Source organism: Xyrauchen texanus, chromosome 21, assembly GCF_025860055.1.
Source record: "Xyrauchen texanus isolate HMW12.3.18 chromosome 21, RBS_HiC_50CHRs, whole genome shotgun sequence".
Taxonomy (NCBI): Eukaryota; Metazoa; Chordata; class Actinopteri; order Cypriniformes; family Catostomidae; genus Xyrauchen; species Xyrauchen texanus.
Window position 1 is genome coordinate 12,587,822 of NC_068296.1, and position 26,461 is coordinate 12,614,282.

Sequence of the window (26,461 nt, forward strand, 5' to 3'; positions counted from 1 at the left end):
AAAATTACAACTCATGACTTTAGGAGTTAAACTTTTTTAATGGAAAAAGATTACTGAGTGCACCTCTAAGATTGAGTGTTGAATTTTGAATGTTTGAAGTAATGCCTAAAATATCCATGTACTTACATGCTTATATTTCAAAGCCATTGAAATTATTGTTATTGATATTCAGAGTCGTGTATTTGTTTGTATTTTACTTAATACATTTTGTGGGTGGATTAAAGATATAGCTGATGTTTTTGTTGTTCTAAAACAAGTAAAACCTATTGAAAGTTATTTACTTTCTATTAATAATATGTATTAAAACCATTTTGGTTTGACAAATTCCATGTTTTTAATGCTTAATTTGAGTCTAAATTGTGTTGTCAATTTAGAATACATTTAAATGTGAACTTATTGACAAACCATGATTTCTGTTTAAAGGCATTCATACACAGGTTCTATGCAAATGCATGCGTATGCACAGTTAGCATGAATTTAATTTCTTTCAAAAATAAAGTTTTTTTTTTTTTCAAATCAAACGATAATTAATGAGCTGCCTCAGTTGAAGATCACTGCGTTAGATTTTCTGGGGAAAACAAAGGACTCCCAAATGTACTATGCAATTTAAATTGATGCTAAATATTGATATACACTTTAGTCTTTATTTAGATTCAGATAAACTACGACAAATGTTCAGAAAACCAACAACAACACAACAACAACCAACAACAACAATGATGACAACAACACATAGAGATTGATGTGTGGTAATGATGTGTGCACCTGTCTTGGACCACAAAACTAGATCTATCTATATTTTTGTCTATATTTTAAAACAGTCATTATAATAATGATTTATACACGATATAAAGGGATACAATAAAACAGAAAGTCTGTTCTGCATTTAATCTGGATATTTTTAATAGAAACCAGGTGGAGTGAATTACAGAATTGCTCACTACAGGAAGGAATCCACTTGCTATGTCTGTGTCTTGTTTCGAAGGCTGCGTGCTTGGTAGGATGCTTCCTTTGAAGGCTGCAGTATACCGAGTGTACTCCTTTAAACAAGCATCGTTTAAACGAGATGGCCTTCGTTGTACAAATGGAAACGTAACGTAATGTGGTTGCTAAGATAGCACACCACTCTTTAACAAGCACGAGCGCTTGATCGCGAGGGAATGTATGAAGTACAATTTAGGCGAATTATAATGATGTAGAGAGAAAGGAAAATAGATTTTACAGGTGTACTTTTAGTCTAGTACTTAATTTTAATTATATATTAATATAATTATACATATGATATACTCTGCACCTATCTACTGAGGTACTTCAACTTGGGAATTAACATTAGTTGCATTTGAACATCATATTTACTGGGGAATAGACATTTTCGTTGAAAATAAGAATTGTGGGATGTGAGTGCCCACGAAGGATTCACCTCATGCGTCCTCCGAATTCCCATGAAAGAAGGTCACATTCAAAGGCTGCATTCAGAGTGTCCCACTCACTTTTCTGAAATGAGAGAGCCTCAATGACGTATGCAGCCAACAAATGCGACCTCCTGAGGACACAGCCTTCCAAACGAGACACAGTCTTTTTTTGAAGAGCATCATGCAAAGACAAACAACATACATTCCATTTACATTGTATATCTCATGTTGACAATAATATGACCCCACAGAAAGCTTGTTAGAACACTTGCAGCTAATTATAATAGCTGCTTTTTAGCATATAATGTGGATTTGCAGATGTTGTAAGTTTGTTATATAGTGTCCCTTCAAGTGTAGTGTACTAGGGAACTGAAAACATTAATTTCTCTTTCCGAGGTAGGTATGGATGGTATGAAGTTTGTTAGTAACATCAAGTTATGCAATGTTAGCTCTGCAACAGTAGTATCATCTAGGTTGTTTTCTGCCACAGCTTGGCTATTTAACAAATCTTGGAATACATCTAGATTTCAGATACAAAGAAATATGAATTCCTGGAATGTACCACAGCAAGTACAGTATTTTACTCCCACACAGTACATAAGAACAGAGTATTGAATACAAACAGAAACAATTAATTCATTTCCTACCTAACTAATAGCATGCATCAGATGGTTAACTGTATCATATAAAGCAAATAGTGACCTGTGGCATCTGACCAGTGTTGGCAGTTTAAAGGAACCATTCACTCAAATATGAAAATGTAGTTTTTATTTACTATAACTGTCATGTCATTCCAAACCTAAGCTGTTGTGTCTGTGGAACCCAAAATCAGAATTGTGAAGAATCTGTACACAGATTTATTGTATGCAACTCCAGTCCATAAGTCACCACTATGTTGAGCTCAAAAAAGGACAAAAAACACTAGAAAAGCACTACAAATGAACTCGACTCATGTGCTATGTATGCTTTGGAACAACATGATTTTTTTCATTTTTGGGTGAACTGTTCCTTTAAGACATAATACTGTAGATACATTCCACATTAAAACAAGCATCCACAACAAAAAGGTTTACAAGCTTAACATCTCAGTTGTAGTTAATTCCTTGCTCTGCGTAATAATTGAAAACCAAATTCAAGCCATACTGTCACATAAGCATCCACTTGTAAGGGGACCTTCTCAAGTATATCCTGATTTTTTTGAAAATTGACATAAAAGGCAACATTACAACCACATCTAAATTACAGCAAGGTAAAGACTAAGGAACAAAAGGTACACTTTGATAAACTCAGTGCTGCTGTCAGATTTTACATACAAGGCTTTTTATTCAAAGTGCCATTCAAAAAGCCATTTTTTCCAGCCCCTTAATTCAAGCTAAATCTACATTTTACCGAATTGATAAATGTAATTATTGACAGGCTGGTTGTTCTCTCAGACATATTTTTCCCCCAGTATTGCACCTTTGCTAAAGTGGCACAGAACAAAGAAAGAGTCTTGGGGGAAGAGGGAAAGAAGGATTGCTTCCAGTTGCTGAACTTTCTACCCTACTCTAGAATATCTTTGATTTCTCCTAATTTGAATTATATATAGAGAGTTGTATAGTGCTGTAATGATTGAGGATTTTAAGTGGGCATGTTTACTGATACACCAATATGGTGGCGATTCTTTTTACCTGCTGAGCCTGTGCGTGGATGGTTTGTGATATTGTTTGCCACTTTGGACAGTATGTGAGACTGGCTTGGTGCTGATAAGTATCTTGTTCCCACCTCTTAAAGGGATTGTTCACCCCAAAATGATCATTTTCTCATCATTTATTCAACCTCATGCCATCCCAGATGTGCATGTCTTTCTTTCTTCTGCTGAACACAAATGTAGATTTTTAGAAGAATATTTGAGCTATGTAGGTCACAATAGAGGTACCAAAATTTTGAAGCTCCATAATGAAAAGTAATCCCTAAGAATATATATCTTCATAAGCGAAATGATAACTGTGGGTGGGACAGATTTAATATTTAATATTTAAATTCCACTCCATGCCCAGTAGGTGGCAATATGCATGAAAAATGTGAATCGCAAAAACAAAAGATTGATGGGAAATTGAGGTGATTGATAGTAAAAAGTTCTCTACGGACCTAAGCGCTGATTCACATTAATGACATGTTTAAATGGTAATTTATGGATTACTTTTATTCTGACTTTATCTGTTTTTTGGAGTTAAACATTTTTTGGTTCCCATTCACTTGCATTGTATGGATCTACAGAGCTGAAATATTCTTCTAAAGTTTGAATTTGTGTTCAGCAAAATAAAAAAAGTTTTACACATCTGGGATGGCATGAGGCTGAGAAAATGATGAGATAATTTTCATTTTCTGGTAAATAATACCTTTATCTCACACTTTTTCTCCCTTCTTATAGGACTGATATTGTGGTTCTTTAATTGACGGAATTGTACTTCATTTATCCACCGTTTGAATTTGTATTATTAGTATATCTAAATTAGTTCATTATCTGTGTATGTGTGAATTGGTTTTGAGTTGTGATGCACATGTATTTGGAAATGTAACTTTTCCTGTGTCTATTTTGGTGGTGTAATTAGACATTCTGAAATATACAAATCTGTCTGTGCTCATTCAATTAGCATAGTGTTGTTTTGAATGTTAACAATAAAGTTTGTAAACAAATGTAACTATCCGACATTGTTTTTCCAGACACTGGACCATACCGGTTTATCAAAGGTGGTGGTAGCACTCTTTTGATCCACTTGTTTCCTCACAGTGCCATACCTGGCCTGACTTTGCATTTCAGCAATGTTTGGAATTTACATTTAACCACTCTAAAACATGGCTAAAGACCCCATGAAAAAAAAGTAGAGTTTGTGGTTTTGGCCCATGTCTAATATGTTTGAGGCCCTCTATATCCTAGAGTACTCCAAAATATTGACAAAATGTACTTTTACCAGATATACGCATTTAAAATGTACAGATTTTGTCTAATTAAATGCTTCTAGAATGATAATTTCCCTAATACCACCTGCCCCTGCCAAAAACAAGTAGCAAATCATGACTCAAGCCAAATGTATTTTCTTTCTTTTTTCAAAGCGGTCGAAGCTGGAAGAGTTATTTAGTTGAAATGTCAACAGCATGGCAAAAAAAAGCGAGTTGTATTTTTTGTTGTAAATTATCCAAAGGTCAACAAGAATGCATATTTTATTGACCCTACTCCCTAACCCAAACCCAAACCCAAACCCAACCCTAAACCTAACCATCAGTAGAGTAAAAATATAACCTCCGAATAGCATTCACCATTGTTTATGGGAATGTGATTACTTCCTGGTTTCCATGGGACCAGAACCTGTGTTTCAAAGTGAACACGATTACTTCTTGGTTTCAATTGTGTCTAGGAGTATCAGTAGCGCCACAGAGAAGGGTGAACATGTTTGAACACGCCATGCTTTTCATGGCACGCTTCTCAGTAATTTTGGAAACTGGGTTGATTTTAGGGTACATTGACATTCGGAAGCAGCATGTCGATTTCCTGCATGGTCATATTGCCAATTTCATGGGGTCTTAAAGGATTTAGACTTACAGTAATTGGGGAGTGTGTGTGTGTGTGTGTGTGTGTGTGTATGTGTGTGTGTGTCTTTAATGAAAAATGTGGGTTAATGTGTTGGCTGTGTTGGCTTAGGGTATAGAATCTATAGTTTGTACAGTATAAAAATCATTATGTCTATGGAGATTTCTCATAAGGATAACCACACCAACATGTGTGTGTATGTGTGTGTGTGTGTGTGTGTCTTTAATGAAAAATGGGGGTTAATGTGTTGGCTGCATAGAAAACAAACGTTGGTCTGCCATGTGCTGTGGACTATGGAATAACTCAGTGTGTTGTATGTGCGTGGGCAGGTTTGGGTGACATCTATTTTTAGGTTAAAAACTGGTAATTACAAGGGTATTATGCTATATTTGTGGTTTATGATGACATTTCTAGTGTTCCAATAATTCAAATCACTTAAAAAACATACTAAATTAAATAGTTTTTGAAAATGTAAAAATGCAAAACGTTTTTTGTGAGGGTTAGGTTTAGGGGTAGGGTTTGGCTTAAGGTATAGAATCTATAGTTTGTACAGTATAAAAATCATTATGTCTATGGAGAGTCCTCATAAGGATAACCACACCAACATGTGTGTGTGTATGTGTGTGTTTGAATGAGTGTGTGTGTCAGTATGTGTGCTCATTCCTCTTGGCACAAGCTGAACCCAGGTTCACAATGGGCTAACAGGACTGTAAAAGCACATAAACAAGAACCAAAAAAAATACAATAAACAATCACAATAACACCAGAAATTCCATTCACATTGCAATGGAACAGCACTCCACTGGAGATTCCTCCACACTAAGCTGCCCAGACATGGCAAATCATGACCTACAGAAACAGAAAATACAGTGAAGGAATAGGATAAAAAAAAAGATGGTAAGTCAACTGAAACATACTTTGCCGAATGTAATGCCAAATGAATTGTCTGTGGAGAGTTTTTTGCAAAATAATGATACGTGGGTCCTTACAGGTATTGCAGTAGATCCGAGGTGAAATGTCCACTGAGAGGCGCTAAAAGCAAGTTAAATTTTCCCCAAAAGAGATGACGTTTTTAAGTTTAATGCTTTATCTAGTTTTAAATCAACAAAATCTACCTCAATACCTTAAACTTAACCCATAGTGTCTTAAAAAGTAAATGTGAAAATGCAGTTTCTGAGACAACAAAATAATTTTGTAATGTGTCTATGCTTCTCTCAGTTCAAGTGTCTGCTGGTTTGTATCCTGGTCCTTTACATCACATGTGAAACGCTCTATCAACTGAACAAGCTTATAAATGTGGTTGGTTATGTAATGCAAATGTTAAAATGTATCGCCTTACAAGTCATGCACTATAATCAAAGTGCTTTTATGTCAGAAGAATTTTGGAACTGATGCCATTTTACTCCTGATTTGTGCAAAAGGGGGAAAAAAAGTCATCATTGTTTTAGCACCTTAAAATTGTTTATTTCACCAGGAAACTGCTGCGATAGCCACATACAAATCATTTTGCAAACATGTAAGTAAAGTATTGTAAAGACGTTGCAATTGTTACTTGTATTTTAAGCAGTGTAAGGCTCCATATTTTTCTTGAGTTCACACAGCTAACCAACTCCTTTATGATTGACATTGTTTTTGACAATGATTGTCTACAAAAAAAGATTTACTTACTGGGAGATTTTGCAATTTGTTGTTTTGACAAAGCGCCCTGTGTAGTGGATATTGCACCTTACTACATTGTTGGTGAAGTCAGATTCCAGCACCAAGTACTTAGGGTTAACCTGGAGCTAAAAAAAAAAAAAAAAAAAGAACAGGCAAAGTAGTTTTATGCCAAGTTCACACTTGTATGGCATGAGATTACATCACAATTTAGCTTTGGAGCAAAAGGTAAGGACGACCTCCTTTAACATCCATGTACATCAGCTATTGTGGTGTCTTTCTGCAAAGGGTCAGAATGTGAGAGTATAGAATCTACTCAATAGAATCTACATTAGGGCATGTCTGTACTCTGTATATGCACTATTTATGAGCACAGGGTTCCATACACAACAGGAGCATGATGAACACAATGCACAAGCCCCAGTGACATAATACACTAAAGAGCTGGACAAGAAGTCTGGTGCAGCTGCTAGGGAACACCAAAAGACTCCTCATGCCAAACTTTTAGCAGGACATTTCATATTCTTTAGATGTCGTAAATACAAGATACTCTTTGTGAGGACTCTCTGTTTGAAGGTTTGAAGAGAATTGTCTCTGCAAATGCTAATATCAAATGTTCAGTGTAATATAGGAGACAGAGTGTTTGGCCTTCTTTCATAGTGTTACCTTCAGTATATAGTTTCCTGGCTGAACATCAGTGATGTCAATCCATTGACAATCAATATCTGCATTGTATGTGTCATAGCAACCTGGGCTGAGACCCTGGAAAATCAATGGATGACAACACACAGTACACTAATAAATAATATAGATACTGTAATTAATGGGAATATTAAATGAACAAACTAATATTAATACAAAATAACATTTTTAAATACATGCAAACAAACATAAATGAATAAAGTATCTACTAATTAACGCAATATTTATAAATGTACCTGATGACAAAAAATAAGACATACAATTTCAAGATAACAGGTCTCAAAACTGGCATAGGAGTACAGAAACAGTATTGCTCATGGCACTGTGTATGGTACTGTACCTGGGTATGTGAAGTACAAGCGTAACGTTTCAGGTGACCAAAGTCACAGGTGGTGTCCTCCAGACAGAAGCTCGCCTTGTGTCCCTCTGCCACCTTACGGCCAGTGCTCACCTCTAGCAGGTCATAGTGACTGAACTCATCCATACTGTGGTAATGTCTGAAGCAGAAAGAGCACCAATCTTAGAACTAGACTGCTTTAGCCCATTAGACATTTAGACAGTTTAAATTCAATTAAAGACCCAATCAAATCGCTGGATGTTTTCTTAACTGTGTTAACAAATGTTCTATTGCAACAAAGTTTGGGCAGGATATCGAAGGACTTTTTTTATATAACCAAAAGGCCTTAGTTACATTAAAGCTGTGAACAATAATTTGCTACTTGTTAGTTGGTTGCAGTTGATAGTAGAAGAGGAATTCTCATCTTGTGTTCCAAAATGTGCCAGACCACAATACATAGCGTTGCATTGTCAATATTGCCGCAAGGTGGTAGTTTTTACATTGAAACCTGTTTGCCCCCCGCCCCCCGCCTGCATTTCAAACTTTTTTTTATTGTTTCTTTTTATTACCCTCTGTCCACATATGTTGCCATACATTTTAGGAAAACTATTTGCTCTTTAATTTTTTCTTATTGATTTTAGTTTTTGTGCATGTTTATTAGGTGGCACTAGTTACAAATCTAAAAGGGAACAGTAAAATGGACACAGTAATAACACAACTGGTCTCAGGATGTTAATAAATAGATGGCCTCAAAGCTAACACACAACTCTTAATCTGGTTTCATTTAACTGTAATTTTAAACTTTAACTACATTTATTTATTATTTTTGAGTCATAACATATTTCTTCCCCCAAAGCTAGCAGACATCAACATTTCTTGTCACTGACAGGTTTATTACATACACATGAATTGTTCATTATTTTCTTTAAGCCCTCAAATTTAGCAAGTTCAAATATTTTCTTTCTTATTTCAGCAGGTGAGGTAAGAGCTTCTTGAATGAACAGAACCTGACTTTACATGTCACACCACTTTTTATTACCATGAGTTTGGTCTTTTGGCCAAAGCACATTTTTGGAATGCTGTGGTAATACCTGAAGGACTGTGGCTGGGAAAACACAGGTACTTTCCACTAACAGGCATGAGTTCATATTTTCCAGAGGGATAGTATATATTTCCTATGCCAGTGCCAATCATATTAAAACCTATTTGATGAGGGGATGACAGATATTTCAGAGTACATTTTGAATGACAGAACAAATACTGATGAATGCAACCCACAGATAGACCAGCGACAACATACAGTTGGATCCGCTATTCACTTACAGGCAGTGCTTTATTTGTAAATGAAGAATTGTCAGTTCAATAACAATGATTAAGGGGTGTGGAGACCAATGCTGACCATACGACCTCAGCTTTCCTGGATTACACAATGACGTCACTAAACAATGACCCATCCCAGTTAGAAAAATTTGTCTGGACCTCTGTGGGCCAGATCTGGCCCATGCACTATTGTGAGTAGAAATTATGAGTGGTTCTTGCCCAGATGTGGCAAAAAGTGTGTAAACTGAAGGAGAAAATGATGTGGTCTAGATGTGGTTCATACAAAGCTCATATTATTAACCTTATAGTCCAGATGTGGCCTAAGAATGCCACAAGGAAGTTGACTGAGGCATGTTAAAATAATATGACAACAAGCAGTTTAAATACATTATTTTTATATTTGTTGAAGTTAATCAGTTGTCAATACAGAGAAGTACTGAACAGGGGTGGGTGAGAATTAAATGAACAATGTAATTTCAGGAATGTCTTTCTAAAGATACACAACCACAGTCAGTGTGACGGGCTCCCGGACTATAATGTAGGTTACTCAATAACCCCCGTTCTAAAAAATAAATAAATGAAGTTCTCTTTCTAACATTTGTTCAGTATCTCAGTATGGGATATAGTGATATATAACTCCTGTATTTCAGCTATGCTGTTCGAAGCAGACCATCAACTGACTTGGGGGGACGGGGGACAAAATAACACACTTGTGCTTCACAGTGTTATTGTTGATTTGTATATATATATTATTACTTTTACACATCGACAGATTGACTACCCACACCAAGATATCCAATCTGTAAATTGTAAAAAAGTGTGAGGTGACGCACAATTTACAGCCGCACAAATGACCTGGACTGAAATGCTCTTAAACATTTCTCTCCACATACAAATGTAGAGTACAAACTGGACAGAGACAATTAAGCTGCTCGTCCTCCAATGTGGAAAACGGTGGTAGGTGAAAATCCAGCAAGCTTACATCTGAGCATGGAGTCGCTCATCTTAGGCACAAAGGCTGGATTCGTTTTTAGAGATACTCTCGACAAATCCACCCCAAAGCGCATACAAGAGTGATGTACCGACAATGCATGGAGTTCACTAACTCACGGTTGTCAGAGCCAGTAACAAAGCTGTCTTAAGAGAAAGGAGCTTAAAATCCATAATTTCAACTGGCTCAAACGGAGGCTGTGAAATCGCGTTCAGAACCACGGACAGATCCCATGACGGAACTAGCGGTTTTGACAAAGGGATTCCCTTATTCTCCATTGACGGAGAGCGAGCATCCCCTCTGATGTCACTGTCACCCTGCGATTTAAGTGACGGCGAGGACACAAGTGTTGCGCTGCCATTCAGTGCTGAAACTCTCTCATTTGCAATAGTCCCAATGGAATGACTGATGGGTTTGTGGACATGAGACCCAATACGCATAGAATGAGACTTTTTTCCAACTCTGAAAAAGGGACAAACAGCTGTGATTCGATCCAATGTGCTTCTCTGGCAGAAATGCTCGATACAGATCGGAGTTTAATCTGAGACCCAAATATTTTATTTCCTGTGAGGGCCTTGTCTCATTTATTTAGAATTTCTCTATTTCTCTAAATGAGACACCAGTCTCTCGTATCTATCTCTGCTTGCTCTCACGATGGAGCGCAGAGCAGTAGATTTTCTAGATAAGCAGACACTCTGAGACCCATTAATCTCAGCTGCGGTAGCACTGCTTCCACGCACTCGCTGAACACTCTCGGTGCTAATGACAGTCTGAAAGGCACCATCAAAACTACGTAGGCTACTTCCTGATAAGCAAACCTAAGAAATGTTCGGTGTGATGGGTAAACGGCAATGTTGACTGACGTAAACCAGTCTCTGGGACGAAAAAGATTTTGAGCATGAGCATTTTGAATTTGTACCTTCTGAGGTGCTTTTTGAGGTTCTTCAAACCCAGAATGGGATGGAGACCTCCCTCTGTCTTAGGAAGGTTGAAATACCCGGAGTAAAAACCCTGATGGCTGTTCTCCACCGGCAAAACCCTTATAGCTCTTATGCTCAGCCAATTGGCAATTTCTTCCTCCAAAATCTGAGCGGACACCCCCTCCGCTGTTGAAATTAACACCTTGTTGAAGAGAGGTGGTTTTGCGAGTATTAACCACCAAAACCATTTCAGTTGGCTGTGTAATGTAATTTTAGAAGTGGGCTGCTTGTGACACAGGGGCAGTGTTTGCGTATGGCAGAATATGGTTTCCATACCCTAGCATTCAGGCAAAACAGGGGAAATAAACAGCTCATTTAAGATAATCCAAATATTTATTAAACAGATCTGAACATAACATTGGCAGCAAGGGTCTGTTAATAGTGATGATTTATGGTAGTGGGAGGTCTCCGTTGATGAGTGCTGTTTTCATTGTAAAGGCGAATCCTCTGATTGATCCCGTTTCAGGATTGTGGGTAATGTAGTCCTTTGGTGGGGATTTTGGCAATGAAATACGTTTTTTTTTTTAAAGAAGTAAAGAGGTAAAAAGCTAACAACAGCAACAGCTATTATTAACAACATATCTGCAGAGTTGAACGAAAATCAAGCTCAAGTGAAAACTTTGCTACGGGCAGCAAATGACCTGGGCCGTCAAGGTCTGCCCTTCAATTGGCATGATGAGCGGAAACAATCAAACAACTGAGGACATTTTTGTGAACTAATTGATGTTTTTAGAGAAATGGACAGTGCGATGAGAGCATGAATGGAGTGAACATATGGACATTATACATCAAAGGACAGTCAGAATGATCTCATCACAGTGTTTGGGAACAAAATTGTTAAAAAGTTAAGAGGCCAATTCTTTTCACTTTTGGTGGATGAAACCAAAGTCCTGTCAAAGGAGCAGCTTGCAGTTCTTTTGCAGTATGTACACTCTGGTAAAATTAAAGAGTGTGCTCTAGTAGCTTTTCATATGCAAGACCTCTCTGCAGATTAACTTTTTACGTTTATTGTTAACAAGTTAAGCGAGTTTGGTATAGATATGTAGTTTTGCATTGGACAGTGTCATGATGGTGTCAGTGTTATGTGGAGTTCAGTCAATGTAGTTCAGGATAGAATTAAGGAGAAATTACCTCATGCAGCTTATACTCATTGCTATGCCCACAGATTGAATTTGGTTCTTGTGAACACTATTAGGAATATTCCAGAACTGTCAGCCTTTTTTCAACATGCTGCAAATGTTGTACACTTTCACTTACACTGTCAAATAGTAACACAAGCCACAGAATGTTAAATGATGCACAAAAGCCCCTGGGGAAAAAAGTGCTACAGCTGGTATGGACATGCACAACTCGGTGGCTATGCTGGTACAGAGCGGTACAAAAACTAATATTGCACTATGAATTTTAGAATTTTGGATTCATCTGGCACGGCACAGAAGGATGGATTAGTCGAGGCAAAAATTTTGTTGTCAATCTTCACATTGTCAAAAACGTATTAGGGTGATCATGCGTCCTCTTTTTCCCGGACATTTCCTCTTTTTCTGACCTTAAAAAAAGCGTCTGGCCAGGATTTCTAAATTTGTGGAAATGTCCAGGATTTGGCTTTAGTTGCATTATGATGTGCATCTGGTCTAATACTTAATTGTGTGTGCACGCATATTTGTATTGCTTTAACCCCTCTTTGTAAGTCCCACCTCCTCGCAGACCAATTGGTCGATTATAAGAGGCTTGTGGCAACTATTGGCCAAATTCTGCCTGCCAATCTCTCCACGAACGTGTGAAGCACTGTTGTGTTTGGCATCAAACTTTTGCTTGACAATAGCAGCAAATGACAGCTGAGACAAAGGAAAGTGCAAATTTACTGAAGATTTCCACCAAAAATTCCCATGCTTTCGTCCAGGTCGAGATCTGTGGGAAGCAGAATGTATGACATGTAAAGCTGCACTTATGTATCAGTTGATAATAAAGGTGATTTAGAAGAACACATTAGCTCATAATTTATGTTATGCTAATAGAGTGTCTTTTTCACTGTATTAAAGTTTGCATTCATAGTTACACTGTTTTGAACCCTATTATTCCACCCCACCCCAAAAAGGTGTCCTCTTTTTGGAAAACCAGAATATGGTAACACTAGTATTAGCTATTACATTTAATCTGTCTGAACAGCTGCAGGAGTCTTGACTTGTTGTCCTCAAAGCAATAGCTCTGATCAGAAAAACAAAAGAGCACCTTGAGACCATAAGATCTGACACCGAATGGGAGGCCAGGTTAGAAAAGGCAAAAAAAATTGCTGTCACACTAGGTGTTTCACCTGAGTATGCAACCACAGTATCAAAGTCCCAACCAGCAAGACTACATAAAGTGTCATCACTCTTGAGCAGGTATCTTACAGCTTCAGCCACTGGATCTAGAGAATTATGGGAGTAGACAACACAAAACGATTTTGGCTGAATTCTGTCACTGGTTTACTGACAGTGATGCCCTTTTAGTCACTAGAAGGCCTTTGAGAAAAGCCACCTTTATTCTTGGATTCAGCAAAAATGGCTGCATTTGCAAACTACTACGCTGCTTGGTTGATGAAGTAATTCTCGAGTCCCAGATCAGCTCTGCAAGGATTTTTTTAAAGTGTAATGACAAACCAACAAATGACAACAACATTTTGTCAGATTTACTTCAATTGCAGTCTATGCCTGTAGCCTACAGTACAATGTGTTGTTAAAACTATTCCAAATCGTGCTGACCCTACTGATCACAACAGCTTCCAACAAAAAAAAAAATTCTCTGCCCTTAAACAATTAAAAATATAAGGACAACAACGGGTGATGAGAGACTAAGTCAATCTAAACAATTGAGACTTGAGAAAGAGTTGGTAAAATGTTTAGATTTGGAAGAACTTGTAACCGATTTTGCACTTTTCCGACCTCACCCCAACCCACTTATGGAATAAAAACTGCACAGCGACAAAATAGATAAGACCTATGTATTTATGTATAATGTGAGTAATTTTTTAGATAATAATGCAGTCTAATCTTTTATACATAGGGACAACTAGTAATCTTCTTCATAGGTTTGTAGTCTTTTGTTGTGTTACTCAAAGCGCAATCAAACCATTTTAAACTGTGTTGGCGGTTGTCATGGCAACGTTTGGCTCACCCAGTGACATAGGTGTGGACTACCTATCTGAATGGCAAATGGATTTGTGAAGTGTGTTGATAAACAGTCTAATTTCAGTAATATAATTTACTGTAGTTGGAAATGGGCAATAATTGTTGTTATCTGTAAGTCAGAGTCTGTGCATTCTTTTAGTATGGTGAATTTGTGCACATATATTTGTTTAGATATAATGTGGTTTCATGGTTCCATTACTCAGAAATGTCAATGTGGTATGGCCAGAGGGAACTATGCCATACCCTAGGTTTTTGTTAAATGCTGCCACTGTTGTGACATATTGGTCTATTTTTCTAGACCAATAATTGTAAAAGAACAAATTGTACACAAGAGTACACATACTAATTATAGGAACATAGTTATACATTAAACAATACACATGCACAATATTACTGGCCACAAGATCATTTTCTCAAGGTAACAACATCCTTATATCACTGCCATGGAATGTAAATTTGTGGCTTCATGATCCCATGTTGAGGGAACAACATTATTTTCTCGTGGCCACAAGTTTAATAAGGAAAACAGGCCTGCATGGCCACAGCAATCTTGGATAAACAGAATGGAGATGATTGATAAAATAAAATTTTATTTTGAATTAGGTATGACATCAAGACATAGTGTGGTCTCTGGTGTTAATACATGGCTAAACGATAAGGTAATGGTGTCTAAAACAACAACAGTTAATGGGCTTTGCGGACAACAAATGGCTCCTGAATGAAATGGTCAGGTTTATCATATATCAATTAATGCCATAGATAGGGCTTAATACGTGGTGCTGTAATGAAGTTTGAATAATTTGGGACAAACCCCTACACTTGTTAACATATTACATTCAAAAACACAGAATAATACTGTATAAGAATGCAAAATATATAAAACCCTAATAAGAAAACGTTGGGACAGTATGAAAAATTATAATAATAAAAAAAATAATAATGTAACACGCACAAGAAGAGATAGTCACAATGTCGGGTAAAACTGCTTTATTGGCAGAATGGCAAAAGTACAAAGGGGCAAATCCAGAGAAGAGTAGTCGAGGGGAGCGTAAGGTCGAAGCCGGGAAATCAGAATAACAAACAAACAAACAAACAAACAAACACTGGAGTAGTCGAAACAGGGGAAAGCTAGCGAAACACTAGAGCTGGCAAAGCGAAGGGGTAACTAAACAATAACCAACAAACGTGGGGGGAGAGGGCAGAGTAAATATAGAGGAAATGAACCGTGCAGGTGAAACTAATATTCTGGTGATTGGGAGCGAGCGTGAGAGCTAGAGGGGGCGGGGTGAACTTGAGGATCAGAGTTCGTTACAAATAATTTGATTTGTAAATTATATTTCACCCTTTGCTATATTGAAAGCACTACAAAACATGATATGATGCTTTACCTTGTGAATTGTATTGTTATTTTGTTTTTGTTTTTTTATGTACAGTCATTTCAAATCAGATAATTGCAACACGCTCCAAAAAAGTTGAGAAAGGGGCAATTTAAGACTAATAACAATTTGACAAGTTAAAATAACAAGGCAACATGAAACAGGAGATGCAATCATGTCATAGTATACAAGGAGCTTACAAAAACAGCCAAGTACTTCAAGAGCAAGGATCAATCGAGACTTGTCAATTTGCCAACAGATGCTTCAGCAAATAATCCAACACTTTGAGAACAATGTTCCCAAAGACAAATTGGAAGGATTTTGGGCATTTCACCATTTACAGTGCACAATATAGTTAAAAGATTCAAGGAATATGGTCAAATCTTGGTGCATAAAGGGCAAGACAAAAACCACTTCTGAATGTGCTTGACCTCTGATCCCTCTGACATCACTCTCTTAAAAAATCATCATTCATCTGTAATAGATATCATGAACATGGGCTTGGTATTACTTCAGTAAACCTTTGTTTGTCAACACCATTCGCCACTGCATCCACAGATGCAATTTAAGACTTTACAATGCAAAGCAGAAGCCCTACTTTAACACTGTCCAGAAGTGCTGCTGACTTCTCTGGACTCGGTCTCATATTAGATGGAAAGTAGAACAGTGGAACCGTGTTTTTTGGTCTGATGAGACCACATTTCAAATAGTTTTTTAAAAACATAGCAGTAGTCTTCTCCCAGCCAAAGAGGAGAAAGACCATCCAAGCTGTTATCAGCGGCAGGTCTAAAAGTCAATGCCTGTATGGGTCAGGGGTGTGTCAGTGCCCATGGCATGGGTAACTCGCACATCTGTGAGGGCACCATTAATGCAAACAGATATGTACAAATTTGGAGCAGCATATACTGCCACCCAGCACCGATTTTTCAGCAGGACAGCTTCAAACCACATACTGGCCGAGTAAGCAGAGAGTGTGAGTGCTAGATTGGCCTGCCTGCAGCCCTGACCATCTCCAAATGAGAATGTGTGGTGCATTATGAAGCGCACAATATGGCAATGAAGACCCCGTACAATTGTGCAGCTGAAGACCTGCATAATGGATGAATGGGGGAATATTCCACTTAATTCCACAAAAATTAACAAACTTGTGTCTTCACTGCCTAAATGCTTAATAAATATTATTAGAAGACATGGTGGTGTTTCACAGTGGTAAACACTTAAATGTCCCAACTTTTTTGGACTGTACAAATAATTAAAATAAATGTCCTACTGTCCAAAATTTTTCGGAATTGGGGTTGTAGAATCACTTATCTTTCCTAATTTTGAAAAGTGGTGATTTTGATTCACCCTAATGACTCAGTCAAGCTTTGTGCACTCTGAATTTTTTTTTGCAGATAACTTTTTAAGACAGAAGGTGGTGACAAGTAATGTTTTCAGTGATTTATTGAATTGTTGACTCAACTAATTCATTAACAACACGAGTCCTTCATGTCCGATTCATTCAAAGACGTGATAGAAACACCATAATGATATTTGCACCATTATCTTTTTGAATGTATTAACTATGACTAATACGAGCCTAACTGAAATAAAAAGTGATAATACGTATAAAATGCATGTAAAGAGAAGTAGTTCCTTAAAATAAAACTCTTGGCCAAAAGAGAAGGCAGCTTTAAAATATGTCATTTCAAAGGCACTGAATGTTACATTTAGGTATCTTCTGGCTGCCAATCAAATTACATTACGATATTCAATTAGTGTACGAATCACTCTTTTGAGTCTGTTCTCAATTAATTAGTCATAGTCAAAGGTGTGAGCGAAATGATCTGAATCATTTCACGGTTTATTCAGAATCACGACAGCTCATTCACAGATTGATGTGTTTGGAGTTCTCTCTCTCTCTCTCTCTCTCTCTCTCCTGTAACACAGTATTGGAATACTTTAGAAAACAGAGAACAGGAAGAGCGTTGGATGAAGTTGTTTACTTAATGTAATTCAGCTAACAAAACCTGCACCATTTGCCAGTGATGAAGGTCATTAGCCTAATTTAAACACATGTGTTTGCAGTGTGTAAACGACTCAGTCCTGCAGGTAAAGATATTTGGATTTTCCAACCAAAATAGTATCAAAACAGTACACAAAGTCATGAAAAGCACCATGACATTACCATGGTTTGACATTATATGTACCGTAATGTATGGCATTCTTTGTCTTGTAAATATATGAAAGTGGCAATAATTCAGAACCAATGTATATCATAGTAACGTAATGTCACTGTTTACATTCTTTTTTTTTTTTTAAGGAAGTTTTAGAAACTTCCAGAAGTGTGAAACACACACAGGCTAATGCAACTTTATACATTGAGGGAATGAAGGAACGTTTGTGTTTATAAATCACTGTTTGTATTCATTTAGTATTAAAGTAGAAAGACATAAGCCTCCCCTTATACATCCTTAGTAGATGTACAGAGAAATCAAAGCAGTTAATGCACTAAAATGCTGATGGCAGTTTTAACTTCTTTGTGAGATCACTTTTAGGGCATTTTCACACCTGGCTCGTTTAAACTATTTGTTTTGGAACCTGGTGCGTTTTCTCCCTTAGTTTGGTTCATTAGGCATATATGAACATGCCAATTGCACTTGAACCTCTCCAAAACAATTGAACTTCTTAAATCATTTCTGGCTCAGAACTGTATTGATTTAGCTACATATATTCAAGTTTGTGAAGCACCCTGAGCTATCATCTTGAAAAGTCTTTTAATACACTTGTCTGATGTCTGGTGAAACAATGGAGCTTTAATTCTGAACTATGAGTGTTGGCTGGATTAGTCTGTGTTTGAAGGACACATGCATTGACAATTACAGTATAAGCATTTGTATGAAAATGCCTTGGTTCTTTATGAGCAGTAAATGCACTTATTTCATAACCTATGTGGTATAAGAACCACCGTTTCACATTTATTTAACAGTATTGTATTCTTTGAGCTGAATGTCAGAATTTTAATGTATAACATTAGACTATAGACCCACACTTCAATACGAGAATGCATTCATTTTAGTTAGAATCCTTCGGTCTCTAAAGTATAAAACCATTTTACCGTTCTATGAACGCTATCTTGGTGTCAGCATGCTATCTCAGCTACAGGGGAAACAACTTGTGCTTGTGATTCAGTTGTTGTAGCTGTATGCAGTAAATTAGTTAATAAATGTCCCTTTTTCCTTCCTATTTTTTACAACGTATGACTCCATTTATACTGTGAAATAAGACTATTTAGTATACAGTTTTTTATATATTTAGTATACAAAATTTGCATGGTTATGTAAAAACTTGAAAGCGCACTTTATTTTGTTTTAGATCATTAGACATGTTATGGTGCCTTGGAATCATTAGACATAGTTATGGTGCCTTGGAATCTGAAACCATGCCGTGTCAGTAGGATACATCTTCATAGATAAAACGCTCCCTGTGAAGTCATTGACTGAGTGGGCAGTGATGCAGCAAGAGTGTGTTCATTTCCTCATCTGACTCATTTGAGAAAACATTTGAGTTTCTTTGTAAAGCAATGGATGTCTTACAAGCATCCATTGCTGGGGTTGTGATGTATTTTTGGATCACCACATAAATGGATAGCTATGGTCACACACACATAGCTATAGAGATCCTTGATCTTGAACTTACTGGTGACAGCTGTGCCACTCCCAGGTGTGTCGAGGTCGGTTGGGCATGAAATCAGCCATCCCTTGGTTCTTCACTCTTTGAGGGAACCGCAGAAGAACCCTGACATTATAGTCTGTTGTATCATCATTGTAGGCCGAGCTGGATAGAGAAAGGAAGTTTAACAAGGTAATGAAGCATAGAGTAATGGAAAAACTATGTATGAAATGAGCTCATAACAGCACCATGGAATTTCTATGATGTGCACCACCCATATTCTTACACTTAAGATTTTCTATTTTCTCCACAAACATTTTGCTTTCTTCAGTTTAGTTGTCTACACTGATATTGAATGGAGGGGTATAACCAATTCTGAAAGTGTTAGGTTAGGTTAAAATGTGAGTGTGAGAGTGCAATTGGGTGTAAATACAGCCTGCCTAACTTTGTTTGGCCAGTCGTAAATAGAGAAATAGAGGACTAAGAGTTGACCATTCTCACCTGGCCAAACATTTCTCCTCTGCAGCACAGCGCAAGGAGTACATGTGGGCTCTTTGAATGTATGTAGAAGCTTGCACATAGTTTGGGTCAGGAACCAGGTCAGGTAAACCTACAGACAAAAAAACAACAGGACAAATGCTGAAGCACACACACTGAAATTAATCATAATGCATGGGTCTTTAACATTATCAGGCCAAGGTGCCCTTGGTGAATAGACAGATGGAACAGGGGCCCACTGTTACATATTAAAAAAAATTGAGTGTATCATTTTAAGTCCTTTAATTACATGCATAAATTACCATATGTAATGTATTTGAATACTTTGTTGTTGTTATTACATTGCAAAGCCATTACAATAATCATAATTCACATATTTCACATAGAGTCACATATTTCTACATTACACTTTACTATTATATTGTAATGTGGGAGGGACAATGAAACATTTAGCTGAACTTCTAAGCTTCTAAACTTTAGCTTTGATTAACACTTTAGCATTTGAGTTAACATATTTCATTTTTGCTGAAAGCATATTTTAAATTTTTCACAAACATGAGTTTGAGATCAAACAAAATATGGTAAACCCCCTGCAGTACTGCTGCAGACCCCCTGTTGAAGACCCCTGTCTCAGAAAACACTGTTCTGGGGACAAATGGGGTTCTTTAATGTTCTGAAGTTACATACTTTTAAATGGAAAAGTGAGAAACATATATGAAAAAATGTCTGTGTCCAAATAAGCATGCCTTTGAAACAATACACAAGAGAAAAATAGTTGTTTTATGAGGTAATGCTGAAGCCTCAGAGTATAATAGATCAAATGTTGTTTCTCATCTGGTTTCAAGGTTAGGCAAAATAAGTTTATACTACCAGAGTAAAGAACAAAGTATTGCACATAGCTTCAAGGGGATAACAAGAGTACGAAAGATGAGGGAGGGTGACAGTGAAAGAAAATGAGCTCACTTCCCTACAGGATTCAAATTGGGCCTATGACCAACTCTGTTAGAAAACAGAAAAATAAATAAAAAAGAAAAACAGCTAGCTGTGACAGCTAAGGTTCATACAACTTTCAGCCAAGCAGTACAGTGCCAGTGGAACCACTTCACCTTCAGTTAAAGAATGCATCCTGGCTGTTAGAATCTTATGAATATAGTACAATTGTAGTCTAATCTGTGGCATCAAATGATCTTACATGGACATTAACATTTCTTTAAAGGGAAGACAGCATTCAGTTTAGAAACATGCTAAATCTGCTTTCCTGCTTTGCATGCACTGGCTTTCAGAGAGAAGAAAATCTTTCAAAGCAACAGTAAAGATGCCAGATCTAATCTCCATTATGCTGAAGGCATGCTTAGAGTTTGGATCAACTTTTACTCTTTAAAACATCATGACCTTAGTTACATTAACATTTATGCATTTGGCAGACGCTTTTATCCAAAGCAACTTACAGTGCACTTATTACAGGGACAATCCCCCGGAGCCACCTGGAGTTAAGTGCCTTGCTCAAGGGCACAATGGTGGTGGCTGTGGGGATCGAACCAGCGACCTTCTAGATTAACAGTTATGTGATTTAGCCCACTACACCACCACCACCACTCCATGTCCTTAGTCAGTCTTCTTATTGCAGACATGCTAATATTGCTCTTCCACTCCACTGAGATGTGGGTTTCCAGTGAGTGCTTTGCCATCTCCATCTCTGTGTACACATCCGATTTGCAAGCTCTTTTCAAGACCGAATTAAAGACCTCACAAAGTTTCCTGGATCAGCTTTAGTAAACAGTGTAAAGAGAGTGTGAAAGACTGTGGTTCCCCAGTGTTCAGGAATGTGGTTCTTCTGGATTACACTGAAATGCTGTTTTTTCCACATAATTGTGTAAATCCATCAAAACAATTAAATTAAATTACAAATACAATATTTAATCGGGGATAATATCTTATTAACAATGTCCTGTCTGGTGCATTCTAAAGAAGCATTTTTCACCCAAACAAATGCCATTCAAATTTCCTTTGAAACAACTTCACATACTCAAACTTCACTGCTGCTTCTACATCATGCACATGAATTGTTGAGAATGCGCAAGTTGGAGGCTACTGATTTTTGCCATCAGGACTTAATTTAACTAAGACATGTTTACTTTCATTCAAAAGAGAAATAAAATAGTTGGATATAAAATGGATTTGAACCATTGCCACAGTTGATGACAAGTTAAAAATCCCTATTGTTAAGATGCAATTCCTGCATTCCTGATATGAAATTTGCAGTGAAATCGTGAGTTTAACTTCACATATAAAGTGAAGTTTATATGTGAAGATAAAAATATATCTAACCATTTGTATGTATACTCATAAACCCCTGCAGATACAGTCCAGACATTAGAAAATGTTCAGTTTATGCAAGTTTTTTTTTTTAGATCGGGAATTTGGTTACAGATATTATTTTTTTGGAGACCACTCTCTATAAGAACTCTGTTCAATTTAAATGCACACAATCCAGAAATAATAAAAGCCGAGTAATGTAGAAGGGTTGGCTCTCCTAATGACATGTAATATTACATTTTTATTCATTGTTATTTTCACAATAATGTGGAAGTTTGACAGCTGAAAAAGCAGCACTTATAGTAAGTACATGTTAAAGGAAAACCATCCAAATCTCTTTAAAACCTGCAGACGTTAACCTCTGAAACATTGGTATGATATCTGTTAATGCAGCATTATGGATTTAATTAAGACTGAAATCGCAATATGGCCTTGCATGATTACTATACCGCATATCCTAGTGCTGGATGGAGTCTTTGGTTTAAAACATTGACTGCTTCGGTCTGCACTGCACAAGCTAATGGCGTCATCTAGTGGTTGTTAGCGAGAAATCCCGAAATTTTTGCTCTTGGGATTTGGTTTTAACATTAGATTGGTAGTTTCTGTGACAGTGAATGTGGGAGACAAGACCATATGTGTAAGGTCTAATTAACACTTCATGCTGTACAGATTCATGGTTAACGTTTCTATTGCATTTAAAAAAAATACAACATTTATCCCATTTTCTCCCCAATTTGGAATGCCCAATTCCCACTACTTAGTAGGTCCTCGTGGTGGTGTGGTTACTCACCTCAGTCCGGGTTGCAGTCAATCCACGCAATTTACCACATGCCCCATTGAGAGCGAGAACCACTAATAGATACCACGAGGAGGTTACCCCATGTGACTATACCCTCCCTAGCAACTGGGTCAATTTGGTTGCTTTGGAGACCTGGCTGGAGTCACTCAGCACACCCTGGACTCCAGGGGTTGTAGTCAGTGTCAATACTCGCTAAGCTACCTAGGCCCCCATTCTATCGCATTTTTAAGATTTTTGTCTTTTTTTTTGCTGACCAATGCTAACCAATTAGAGCAGATTGTTGCCACGTTTGTGATGCCTAGTATCTTAAAATCTGTTCCGATAATAAGTTGTGTATTGTAATCCAGTTTTTGTATTTTTGTCTTTAGAATGCCATTTTGAGACTCAATCACACAGGGAATGTATGTTTTCACAGGCATCATTTCTTTGAGTCCTTTATTACTCAATTTAAATTTTTCCACATGTGTAACTTCCAGTGAATTGAGTTTACACCCCTCTCCCGTAAGACTGGATTTTGTAAACTGAGGTGGTGAGTCGTGCGTGAAGCTAGAGACAAAGAGCATTTCAAATTACAAAATGAGCCTGCACACTTGGCAATGACCAGCAATGTCTCAAAGTCTCTGATGGTCTCACTCTACATCCACAAACCTCCTCACAACCATCCGCATATATGCACACTTTTATTTAGGTACTAGCTAAATATTTTCTATTTCCTGAGGCAATGGACCCCTTGTGTGTTAGGGATTTCCATCTCCCAACACCACAAACTTATTGTGAAGTAACACCCTGCTATCCCCCAAACAGGCCTCATGTTCCCCATGCTCACTATCCACTCCACAACAACCACACCACTTATGCCCCTCACCCCACCCTTTATGGCAAATACTGGGGTCATTCACTCCTTAGCCTCCGCAGTGCAGTCATCACCATAAACCAGAACCAAATTTCCAAACAATGACCACTCTTTGTGCAGAATCACTCTCCTATCCATAGGCTCATACACACATTTTACAACACCTGGTTCCAATAACACAGGCTCTGAGATCAACTTGCAATTCATTTGATTGAAAATAAACACAAAGAAAAGTGGGAAGGGAATCTATGATGCTTGGGTGAATTGATGGTAGGACAGAGCACACATTTGTGCAGTTTGTGTCCCTTAGAGTTTTGTGTTTGTCAAATCCAAAGGGTTTGCAGCTGCCAGGAAACACAAAGAGATGGCAGAAAAATTACATTTTTTAGATGTTTCTCTTTTTTCTCACTTCCGCTCCTTTAGAGAGAGAGAGAGAGAGAGAGAGAGAGAATTTGAAATGAGCTCCACACGTGTATACATTTTCCAAAATTCCCAGCCGTGCAAGAGCTAAAGCACCTACTGTAGTTCCTCAGTTTTTAACTTTATTAGCATAGCAGCATAATAATAAGTTTTGTCAGCCTGAATTAGCATACACTGCAAAATCGACACCAGGGACTTGATACAACTGGGACCTGGGGCATGAGAAGTAGCTACTTTAGGGCATGATAAATTGGTAAAAACAATCTGCAAATAAACCCCTTTTAGTCTGTGTCTAACCAAATAAATGAATAAGTCAAATCAAGTGTGTCCTGTTGAAAAAACAAAACAATAAACAGAATAGTTGGTCACCAGCATATGCTGTGTTTTGAATGCTGGATTGAATACAGATTTCCTAATTTTATTTGATTCCGATTCACAAGCTCTCAGTTCGATTCTGATTAGTTAGGAACATTTTTAGATATAATTTCCATTTTGTTTACACATTAAATACATTTCCCATAAGCTAATGCTGCAGCATAAATTATACAGGGAACCTAACTTTGTACAATCCAAAAATCGTAATTTTTTAAACTAACAACAGGGTGCAAACTATAGTTAAACTGTCAAATATTTGTAAGAAGTATATTTGAACTAAAAGTAAAAGGTAGATCTTGGAATTTTAAGAATCAATATCAGGATCGATTGATAAAGATCAAAATTTGCCTAGTTACCAAACCCTTTTAACTAGCATTAACAGAAGAGAGAGAGAGAGAGAGACACTATACAGGTCAACCAGCTTCACCAGGTTTTGTTTGTGAACAACATGGCTATGTTGATTCACATGCTAGGCATGCACCAAACCAGGCCTTATCAGCATAACCCAGCCTAGACCAGCATGGGAATGGCATGTGGGTCATGATGAACTGGATCATGTACAAAGAGAATGGACATCCTTAAGTATGTTATATAAGTGTGTGCGACATGGAAATGCACCTTACCTCTTTGCTGCGGACGATAAACACTCCCGACATTGATGCTGGTGCTCTCTGCATTGTTGGAGACGAGAGGGTTCCGTGGAGGTGGTTGCATGAATGGAGGCTGTGGCTGGGGCCTTCCGAAGGGTGGGAACTGCTCGTACTGAGGACTTTGTACTGCAGGCTGGTATGCTGCTGACCCCATACTGGTCGGTGCACCATTAGAGACAGGTACTGCAGCATTACCAGCATCTCGATTGTCCTCATTGTACAGACTTTGTGTGTATCTGTGGTCCAATCCATCTGCGATTTGTGGCTGTTCAGGTTGGGCAGGAAGAGCTGGGTATGGCTGACTGTGAGGGGGAAAGTGGCGATACCTCTCGTCAGGTGCTGGACCCACTCCTGTATAGCTTCCTCCTCCAAAACTGCCAGTAGAGTATGCACCCCCTCCATACCCTCCTCCAGTGAAGCCACCACTAGTGCCTGAAGAAAACCCTATTCCACGGAAGGGTGGTTCATACGCCCTGTCCAAACCTGAGTCATAGGGAGAACCATAAGGAGGCTGTTGAGGTAATGGGAACTGTGGATAAGATGGAACGTTTAAGGATGAAGAAGAGGATGATGAGGAGGAGGATGAGCCAGAGGACACTCTAAAGCGAGTGCTGGGAGATGACTGGAAGCGACTTGTTTCACTTGCCCCTGCTGTACCTTGACGCCAGTTGTCCGGCACCTGCCCGAATCCAAAAGGATGTCTGGCTTGACCTCTCAAAGTCTCGGAGATTCCTCTAGAAGGTGCTTGCCTGCGAACATTCCCACCCTGTGATCTATGGTTGGGAGCATCAGCTAGAAAAACTCTGTGGTTCCTGTCTCGTTCATGAGCCTGAGCAGGGACATATTCTGCCCCACTGTTGAGAAGACTGTATACACGTCCATTATTCTCCCACTGAATCCTCTGTCTCCAGGGGTTTGAGTCCTCAGTCTGGGACTGTTGCTGAGATTGGGACTGACCTCCTACGATTCCAAGGAACGCCCCAACCCACCATGTCACGAAGAAAATTGGCAGCATCTTGTCAAGTTAAACTCCTGTTAAAGAATTACAACTTCCACAAGTTAAAAAAGACAGGACAGTGAGGAACCTGTAAGTTTTATTCTTGAGTCCAGCAGGTTAAAGATGGTCAGGTATAGATAAATTACAGTGTACATGTGCAAATCAGACTACATGTAGTAAATAAACTTTTTCCTTTGTTTAGTTTGTGGTCCAGGCATAGCTGTGAGGAAGGCAGATTATTTATGAGGCCCCAGGGCAGGCAGCAGTATGAAAAACCTCCCTCTTCCTTACTGTCCAGATTTTGAGTTGTTGTCAGTGGACTGAGCATTTCTCTCAGACTCTCTCCAGAGACGACTGCCTGTTGCTCTCCTCTGCACTTCTCTATATGCC

At 38.0% G+C, this 26,461-nt stretch overlaps 1 protein-coding gene across 1 annotated transcript; it reads right to left on the reverse strand.

The window, feature by feature from the left end:
- Positions 1–630: 630 nt before the first annotated feature.
- On the reverse strand, positions 631–26,461 carry LOC127661561 (lysyl oxidase homolog 1-like). Its single transcript, XM_052152320.1, has 7 exons — positions 25,048–26,461; positions 19,665–19,773; positions 19,191–19,328; positions 7,682–7,838; positions 7,306–7,401; positions 6,652–6,767; positions 631–5,832 (listed from the first exon to the last, which is right to left on the reverse strand). Exons 1-7 carry the CDS (start codon positions 26,087–26,089, stop codon positions 5,826–5,828), a joined length of 1,665 nt encoding a protein of 554 aa, XP_052008280.1. The 5' UTR covers positions 26,090–26,461; the 3' UTR covers positions 631–5,825.

Excerpts from the sequence above, each read along its gene's own strand:
- LOC127661561 (XM_052152320.1), bottom strand. The coding sequence starts at position 26,089 with ATGCTGCCAATTTTCTTCGTGACATGGTGGGTTGGGGCGTTCCTTGGA. Across the intron at positions 19,774-25,047 it reads TTATCGTCCGCAGCAAAGAG|GTTTACCTGACCTGGTTCCT; the intron begins GTAAGGTGCATT and ends TTTTGTCTGTAG. Across the intron at positions 6,768-7,305 it reads CAGGAAACTATATACTGAAG|CTCCAGGTTAACCCTAAGTA; the intron begins GTAACACTATGA and ends TTTTTTTTTTAG.